Genomic DNA, 9464 nt, shown 5'->3' on the forward strand with positions numbered 1-9464 from the left:
GGTAGGAGATGCAGACACCCAGGTATGGAGGTACAAACACTTTCCCCTCCTGCCATCTGCTTCCATGTGGACAGCAGTGTGTCAAGGGCTCTGAGGAGTCTCTGGTCCCTCAGCCACCCATTCAATCATATCTGGGACCCCTTTCCTGGGCCACAGCTTCTTTGCCAGGAGGCACTTGAACTGAGGACTAGGTATCCCAAAGTAGGACCAGGGCTCACTCTCCCACTCAGCTTCCTGGCAGGTGGATGAGAGGAGTCTTCTTTCCTGAGAGCAGCTAGTGTGTGAGGGGCAGTGAAGACAGGCGTCACAGGCCACAGTAGGAATCCACACACCATTGATGTCAACCCTAAAACTGTCATGGCTGGGTTTTCCTACAACTGTGTCTGGAGTTGGTGGGTGGAAAGAAAGTCTGGGCAGACTCCAGGACGTGGGAGAGGCTCGCCGCATTTGGCCTCGGATGGGTCCTGACCTCGCCAACCTGGCCTGTGAAACGGGAATGCAGACGCTTCCTTGCCCACCTCACAGGCCACAGCCCACACATGACAGCACAGCATAACTGAGTTAAAGTTAAGAGACTAGGTTTGAAGCTTGACTACTTAGATTCCGTTCTTGGCTGCAGCATTTACAAGCTGTGTGATCTGGTCAAGTCACTTAACCTCCCTGGGTCTCAGTTACTTTATCTATAAAATAACAATAGCAAGAGTACGTGTGAGAATGAAACGATAAGACTTATACATGCTTCGAGCATTGTCTGGTACATAATAAATGCTCAATAAATGTTAGCTTCCAGTTGCGTTATTACCTTTCTCTGAGGGAGGTGGGCCCACCACATGCAGCCCACATTACTCTTAGTAGAAGCCAGCTAGAACTCACTAACCACGGGCAGTGACTTGCCTCTGGTGAAAGCTCTGGGGTTTCAGAACACAGAGACCTCTCCCACTCCAAACTGCTCGGGGATTCCTCTGTGCCCAAGTCCCATGGATGGTAACAGTCATTGGGCTCCTCAGAGACGGTGGTGGCCCCCTCACTAGTGCTTTAAAAGCAGAGGAGATACATGGTCATTTTTGTGGTTTATAGAACTCACTTAGGCTGCAGAGAGGAGATGGGACACAGCTGTAGGTGGTAGTGGATCAGAGGAAGGTGAAGTGGTCTGGGCTGGGCTAGAGCAGTGGGGATGGAGAGAGGAGGGAAGATGAATAAAAAAGAATCTGTAGGTCTTAGAGAGCGGGGGAGTGAAAGAAAGGGGGGTCCAGAGGGTAAACCTAGGCTTGAGGTTTGTTGCTCAGGTAAGCAACTCCCACCTAGGGCTGTGGACAGCTCATTCTGGCTGGAGAGGGATATCTGGACCCCAATTGGCATGAGGCCTCTTGAGCCATTGAACCAAACTACCCTCCCAGAACCAGCCCAAGTTTTGACATGGAAAATGGGCTTATCCCAGTTTCTCCACGCCACTGCCTCAGGTCTTGGCCCTCCCAACAAAAGCAATTTCCCCAAATGTTCTCTGGCAGGAGGAAGGAAGCCGTCAGCACAAAGAGACGCCATCCTGTTGGATTTATAATGTCTTTTATTAATATATTATGCTACAAAAATATTTTTGGCAAAATAACATTAATAGCATCTTTCTCTGTCTTCTATTATATTCTTAAAGAACTCTTCATGATAATTCACAGAGGAGAGGGGAAGAGGTGATCGAAAGAACAGCATCATGAATACCTTTCAAATACATTACGATCTGACGCTTGTGTCACACAGTGAGAGTGAGGTCAGGACCTTCTGCAATCTCTTTGAGGCTCAGAAATGGGACAGGGACTCTGGCTTCCTCTGTTTTGGGCTAGAACCTCCTTTAGCCAAGAGTCAGCCCCCGATGCCCCAGCCACTGGGGGCCCAAGATGTCTGAGATCCCCGCCAGAAACTTCTTAGACTCAGGTCCCATTCAAAGCCCACTTTCCCCTTAATGAGACTTGGGATGGAAGGACCCTCTGAGGGGTGCTACTCTGTCACCTTTCCTGCCTGTCATGTGCTCTCAGTCCCGTGGCAGCCTGCAGGTCCTTGGAAGAAAACCAAGCACTGAGCCTGGGAAGTGGTGGTGCCTCACCTTCATGGAACCCCAAGATTGCACATGGCATTTGCCCATCCCCCAGAACAGCCCAGGCAGGAAACAAGGTCTCCATTTGACAGATGAGGAAATGGAGGCTCAGAGAGGGGCAGGGACTTGCCCAAGGTCACCTAGCAAAGTGAAGGAATGTCCAAAGCATCTCTGGAAGGGACGAACCACAGTTAGTGAAAGAGTAGGGGGAGCCGAGGGTGTGCCGATGCTCCCAGGAAAGGGCCAGGTAGGGCTCAGTTGGTTCTCATGACCCCCTACTTGCCTCCCCCAGGGCTGGAGGTTAGGGAGGCAAGGAGCTCCATTCTGGGGCCAGGGGCCTGGGTTCCAGTCCAGCCCTTCCCCACGGCCCAGAAGTCCCCCTGCCCCAGGGCAGCCAGCAAGTCTGCCAATTCACGTCAGGCCCGGCTGGGCTGTTGAGGAACGAGGCTGTAAGGCTGGACTGATTCCTGAACCTTATTGGTTTAGACAGCCAGTCTGGGTGATTTTTTTGGCTGCTTAGATGCATTTTTGGAAAAATAACAATGTTCAAAGAACCTGAGCATTACGGAGCCAGGAAGGACCCTCGATGTCATCTACCCCAGTCCCTTGCCAAGACTTCTACTCTCTACTGTAAATCCAGCCAGCGGGCCTGCTGCTCGACACACCTCGCTTGACAGGAAACTCACCACCTGCAGGGGCACCTATCTATCCTCGGACAGCTTTGGCTTTGTAGAGAGCATGCCACCAACAGAGCTAAGGTCTGCTTCTCTCCTTTCCTTCTTCCATTCCTTTCTTTCTCCTTCCCTCTCTATACATCTCTTGAGTGCCATCGTTGTGTCAGATGAAGATGCAAAGATGAATTCACATGATCCTTGCCATCGAGGTGCTCGCAGTCCAATAGGAGAGCAGATACACAATTAGACAGTCTCAGCATTGTCCAGTAGGTGTTAAAAAGCACAAAGGAATCATAGAGGGCTTCCTGGAGGGGTTGCCATCTGAGCGATCCTCAAAGGATGAGCAGGTAAAGATAAAAGAAGGCGGGTTTCCAGGCTTAGGAAGCAGCATGTTCTAGAAATGACAAATAGGATTCAATCCGGTCAGGCACAGAGCAGGAGAGATGAGAGATGTGGCTGGCAAGGTCAGCAGGGCCAGATCACAGAAACACCAGGCTGAGGACTTTAGTTCTTATCCCATGGTCGCTGAAACACTATCAGCTTTAATTGTGTTCTCAGCCACACAGGATACCATCAAAGCTGCAATTCCCGGTAGAACTTCTCTTGTTCTTCATTGTGTTTTTCATATGCTTTCCTTCTGGTGGAGGACCTTTACTTGAAATCTGTCATGACAATGGCATCAGGATGGAGACTGGGCAGGTGGGACCAGAATCCTGAGCCTCTAGGTTTGCCCAAGTCTGGCCGAGGCCAGGAAGTAGATGGCAGAGCATTCAGTGTGAGGAAAATCTGCTGATGGCATCCCAATGCAAAGGCAAACTTGCCAGTCAGCACAAGTTTCCACGCTTCCTAGACTCCAGATCTTTGCATCTCAGAGTGGCCCTTTGCAGCTCCCTGTAGCCTGGCTCATACACTGATGTGTCAGAGCAGCCTGACATAGCTATGCTGACCAACCCCAGAAAGCTTTTTAGTCATTCAGTCAGGTTTCTTGACAGGGGACCTAGGGCCACCACTAACATGCTGCCTAACCTTAGACAGGTCACTTAACTTGCTGAGTGTCAGTCCATCCATCTTCTCTGCCTGCCTCACGGTCAAATATGAAAGCCCTCAGATATGCACATGATGCTCTCAGAGCAATGGGGGCATTTTATGAGGCTGGGCACATAGAACGTGCTAGACAAAATGTCAGCGGTGGTGGATAAATCATTTCCAAGTGTGTGAGTGGCTGCTGATGGATTGGTGGCTCCCTGGCCGAAGATGAGAGAATTCGCATGTCCCAGCCATGCAGATTTCTGTATACATGCTTCAGGTCTTCTGAAACATTAGTCAGCAAGTTCAGTTCACTTCAAACCCTGGCCAGTGGGGAGTCGTCAGGGATCAGTGAACTTAGGTTGCAGATGTCTGACGCACATTGGTTCTGGCTGTCCTGTCCGCACACGTCCTCTTAACCAGTTGGTCCGTCCATCTTTCTTTAAACGCTTGGTGAGGGAGAGTTTGGAATCCGCCAATCTGCCCAGAGGAGGGGTCTGGGGAAGACTAGGGCTGAATCTGCCGGGCCAGGGGCCTGGACAGGATAACTTCTAAGTTCCTTCTAGGAACCTAGGACATCACTGCTTGTCCATCTCAACGAGGAGTTCCTCTAGGTTAGGAAAGGTGGCTAGATTCGGGCCCAACACGGAGCCTGGCACTGCATGTGCTCGATAATCACACACTGCGTTAATTTACCTCCTTGGCCCTGTGCCTGGCACAGATCTGGGCACGCAGTCAGGTGCCTGGACTGTTTACCCAAATGCTTCATCTTTAATTAACCTCAAGTTCCATCTCAATACATCACATGCCACACTTTGCCCAGAACAGAGGGAAATCTGGCCTGTGTGTTTCTAATTCCTTTACACTTATCTCATCCAAATAGTGCTCTGCACGATGTGTTTGATGTCCCCCAGGCCTTCTGAGCCTGTTTTATAAGTCAGCTAAGCCCCTTCCTGCTCAGAAATAGGAAGTCACATTTTTGCCAAGGATAAACTGACTCCAGCCTTGGCTGGGGTCAAGTTCAGTTTACAGCTTGGTGCCCATGAGGCTGGCTGGACCCTCAGGGCTCCTGCCAGGTCTCAAGCTCAAACATATCCATCCAGGGCTGAGCTGAAAAGAATTCAGCTGCCTGCCAAGATGCCAGTGGGACATGTGACCATCCAATGAGCTGTCCTGAATTCTACCATCTCAGAAGGGAGACAGCTGCCCAGCTGGGCACGATGGCTCTGGGGTTAAACAGCCACCACCAGGCCTGCCAGGGAAGCCATGGTGTAGTGACGCTGGAGAGAACTGGTCTGTAAGTCAGCAGACACCCAGCTGTGCAGTCTTGGGCAAATGCCTCCCCTCTCTGGGCATTATTATTATTCTTACAGTTATTACTAACTGTCAAATGGGGGTTCTTTCTGCTCTTGGGTTTTCGGACCCTGTAATTGATAAGCTGTCAGCCCAATGAGGGTTCAGGGCTAGAAGGCAGCCAAATTGGGTCCTCTACCTTCTCGGCTATTACCTTGGGGGGTTAGGAGCTAGGTCAGTTTCTCTGAGTCTCAGTGGCCTACCTGCGCCCATTTAGCTGTCTGCTTCCCCAGGACTCCCACAGCTGTCCCCAACTCTGTAGCCTCTGATTTAGCAGGAAAGCCTCTCATTGGCTCCAAGATAAGACAAATTGGGGCATGGAACATGTGGCATGCTCAAAATGCTCTTTAGCCAGAGTGACCAACATGAGTAACTGTGGCCAAACAGTCTCTTTGGCTGGAGTAAGAAGCTAGCGCCGGCCCATTTGGGTGAGACTCACCTCCCTTGGAGCTTCCCTGTGCAAAGGGAACATGATAGAATATGGTCCGGGAGACGAGCATCGATTTTGAATCACATTGATCTGGGGCCACGTTTTGGCTGGGTGACCTTGAGCAAGTCCCTTTACTTCTTTGGGGGCTCATCTGTGAAATGGGGATAATCTGTGAAATGGGGATAATTGCATCTCACAGAACTAGAGCGAAGATGAGTGATAAAGTGAATGTGCAAAGTACCTATCACACTGCAGGCTTAGGACAAATGGTAACTCTCATTCTGATTATTATTACCATATGACTCCTAGAGCCCCGTCCCTAAAATTGTCCTTCTGTGCCTACTCCTGTCCTTCAGTCCAGCTCATTCCATTTGGCCGTGACTTCAGTAGCTTCTCCCATAACCCGAGCTGGATTAATGCTATTGGAACAGAGAGGTCTGGATTTGCATCCTGAATCTCCCATTTGCTTTGTGACCTTGGGCAACCACCTTCCTCTCTTTGGATCTCAGTTTAATGGTCAGGCACATGGGGCTGGGGGACCACCTCCCTCAGCACCAACATCCCTCCCCTACCCCAGTGCTTTGGTTGAAACACTTACCAAGAGCTCTGGAGGCCCCGTTCACAGACACCCAGGGTTTCAAAATAGCAGCATTCTCTTTCAGAAAGTATCTTCCCAGCCCTCAGATGCATCCAGGGGAGGGAAGGACTGTCAGCGTTCACATCTCTGGCCCCCAAATCTAGCTTCACGAAAGCTAAGCCTGTCTGCCTGCCCATCCCTCTGAGGTTTCCACAGTGGGAGAAGCCAAACCCAGACACTGGAGGCTTCCGCTGATCCAGGAGCAAGCCAGTTCAAAGCCACAGTCCGCACGAGGTCAAAGCTGTCCTGACAACCTGGGTTCACCTCCTGGGTTGGTGTTGGGGCTAATTAAGGGGTTATTAACATAGGCCACATAAAAATAGTTTTATCGGTAGAATAAATACATTTTTCTTTTTTAATATGGACACATATTTTACAAAAGAGCCCCATAGCACTATGGGAAATTAAGATCCTTCTACAAAAAAGAAGATGTAACTCGGGTACAATAAAGCTCTAGTATTCTCACAGATCCCGTCTGGACTGCCTGTGGGGGGTCAGGCACCACTGGAGGTGGCGGCAGGGGCAGTGGGGTGTGGCCGAAGACCCTCCTATAGTTTCTCTGGCTTCTCTGGCTTCTCTGCATGGGACAGTTGAGGTCAGGAGGGCCCGAGGGTGTGCAGCAGGAAGGGGGCTACAATGCTGGCAGCGATGGCGGGTAGGAGGCCCAGGGTCGGCTGTGAGCGGGCGGGCACTGAGCTGCTGGCTGGCCCCGGCTCTTCCTGCTGCTGCAGCTGGTCGGAGGGCTGGAGAGGGGGCCTGGCTGTCCCGGAGCTATGTGTAGGCTGGAAGGGCAGCGGGGGTGGCGAGGCAGTGGTGCTGGAAGGAGAAAACACATGAAACTGAGTGACCACTCAGGAGTCCCATCTTGGGCTGCAGTCTTAGAATTCAGAACTAGCTTTACTGGATTTATTATTGTTTTTCATAAAATAAAGAAGAAAACAAGGGGTTCAGACAGGGAAAGTGAGCAGCCCAGAGCTGTATAGCTAGCCGGCTGAGCTCCTGAGGCTGCACATACCGGGCTCAGGGAGTGGGCTAGGCACTGGGGACCACAGGCTTCAAGTGTGACCACTCGAGATAACTGGGTCCCAGGTAGAAAGAATCAAAGAGGGAGTGATCTGGCTTACAGGTGGGGCTATCAGCCTCCACACCCATGTACACAGATACCCTGGCCTTTTGTTGCCCTCCTCCCCCCTGTCTGAAACAAACAGAAAATAAAACACAAACATCCCCCCACCCTGGTCTGGTTATCCCAGCCACCACTTATGGAGAGTAACTTTGGTCCTCAAAACAAACCTTCGCCGGGGCTCTCATCACCCCCTTTCACCAGGTGAGAAAACTGAGGCTCAGAGAGTCTACCTGGTGACCAGGTCACGGGGAAGCGGGGGCAGCATCTCCTTGGGGCAGGAGCCCTGGGGCTGGTCTCGCTTTGCATTACCACAGAGAGCTTTAGTTAAAGGTGCAGTCCTCCATGAACTTATAAAAACAGAATCCAGTTTTGGAGGTACTAGGTAAGGGTCTTGGCTCAAGAAATTATGTGAAAGAGAGGGAGGGAGAGAGAGAAAGAAAGAGTGAGACAGAGAGAAAGCAAAGGAGATTAAGTGCAGAAGGAATTGGCAGGCTGAGGCCAGCACTTGGTGGCATATGGAAGAGGAGAGCAGACAGGGGCCGGGCAGAGTGTAGGGCCAGGTCACTGGCTCGAGTCCTGGAAATAGATAGAAATGATGAACTAAGAGACGGGGACTGGGGAAGGGAGGGGACACTGACAGAGACACAACAAAGAGAGGCCACAGGGGTTAAGAAGGTTAAGGCACTGGGATAAAGGGAAGGGCTGGGCCCCAGAAGCTATGGGCTCATGTGCCCTGTGGAGCCCTGAGTGGCCGGAGGCAGATGGAGATGCAGACAGAGGACCCAACAAGCCCCATCACACCAGCAGGGCAAGGATGGGAGGGGAAACCCAGGGGCAGGGGGAATATAGAGGAGCCCTGACCCAGTGCAGGGCCGGGAAGACTTCCCGGAGGAGGTGACCCCACAGCCAGCTATGAAGACAGCGAGTCTAGCTTGCATATGGCTGACGATGCTCCCAGCAGGCTGGAGAGGTACTTGCAGAGTAGGGCCCTGTGCCAGTTCTGTGCGAGACATTTAGCATGTATTAACTTCTAACACTCATGACAATGCTACGAGGCAGAAACCACTATTACCCCCATTTTGATTTTGAAGAAACTGAGGCACGTAGGGGTTAAATAACTTGCTCCAGGACACACAGCGGGGGGCACACAGTAGGAGCTCACTAGTAGTTGCTGAATGGGGAGACTGCTCCCATTTCCAGGGTTCCCCTCCCTCCCCAACAGGCCGCTCACTCCCTGGGCCATCTGGGAGTCTCCCAGATCACTTGGGCCTGAGTTTCCATGAACTGGGCATCAGGTCCCTAAATAATTGACTCTCATCACCGGGGCGAGATCTGCCATCGTCACTACCATAGCCAGCCTTACTACCATCCTGGCTGGACACCTCTGACACTGCCTGGTTTAGCCTCAGCCTGGGAGGTGGGGGAGCAGGGGAGCTCGGAGTCACCAAGTACAGTCTCCACGTGGTCTGGGATCTCTGTTCTGGAAAGTAGGGGTCCAGATGCCTTCAGTCAAGGAAGGATGCTCACTCCCTGTCCCGTTTCTCCCTCTCTACCCTACTCCAGGTCATGTTCAGACCACATGAACCTGCCAAGTCTTTGCTCTGAACCTGGAGTCTGTGTTCTTCCGTCTTTAGAAACTCCCAGAGGACCTATCAAGAGAGGAGGGAGCCAACTCTGGTCATGTATAGGGGACAGAGGGAAGATGTTCCTGAACAGAGAGTATGTGTTTGGAATGGGAGGGGAGGGTACAATTCTCACTGATCATATTGTGTCACAGGCACCTAGTTGTGCACACAGGGTTTGGATGGGTTTTCGTAAAGTGCTTACAATGGCGCCAGGCACACCGGAAGCGCTGCATGGCGTTGGCTATTTTTAACCTCCTAATTAATGTTTGCATCTCTGTTTCCCCCACTAATAACATCTTCCATTTATGGAGTGCTTTCTACATGCAGGCAGACACTGTGCTTGATGCTACGCATCTGCCATCTATTATTATTCCCATTTCCAAGATGAGGAAGCAGAGCCTGAAGGAGATTAGGACGCAGATGTCTAATCTGTGTCTGGCTCTCCAGCTCGGCCTGGCCTGGGTGTTGTCCTAACTGTGCAGACGAGTAAGTGGGCGATGGAGGGCA

The 9464-nt window shown here is 51.5% G+C and overlaps 1 protein-coding gene across 1 annotated transcript in view; it reads right to left on the reverse strand.

The window, feature by feature from the left end:
- Window positions 1–6516: 6516 nt before the first annotated feature.
- TRABD2B (TraB domain containing 2B) overlaps window positions 6517–9464 on the reverse strand; it is a 204993-nt gene continuing 202045 nt past the window's right edge. The window contains exon 7 of the mRNA XM_006919165.3: window positions 6517–7022. Coding sequence (XP_006919227.1) covers window positions 6803–7022 — 220 coding nt within the window. The 3' untranslated portion in view covers window positions 6517–6802. The remainder of the gene's footprint in view (window positions 7023–9464) is intronic.

Source organism: Pteropus alecto, unplaced genomic scaffold, assembly GCF_000325575.1.
Source record: "Pteropus alecto unplaced genomic scaffold, ASM32557v1 scaffold25, whole genome shotgun sequence".
Lineage (NCBI taxonomy): Eukaryota > Metazoa > Chordata > Mammalia > Chiroptera > Pteropodidae > Pteropus > Pteropus alecto.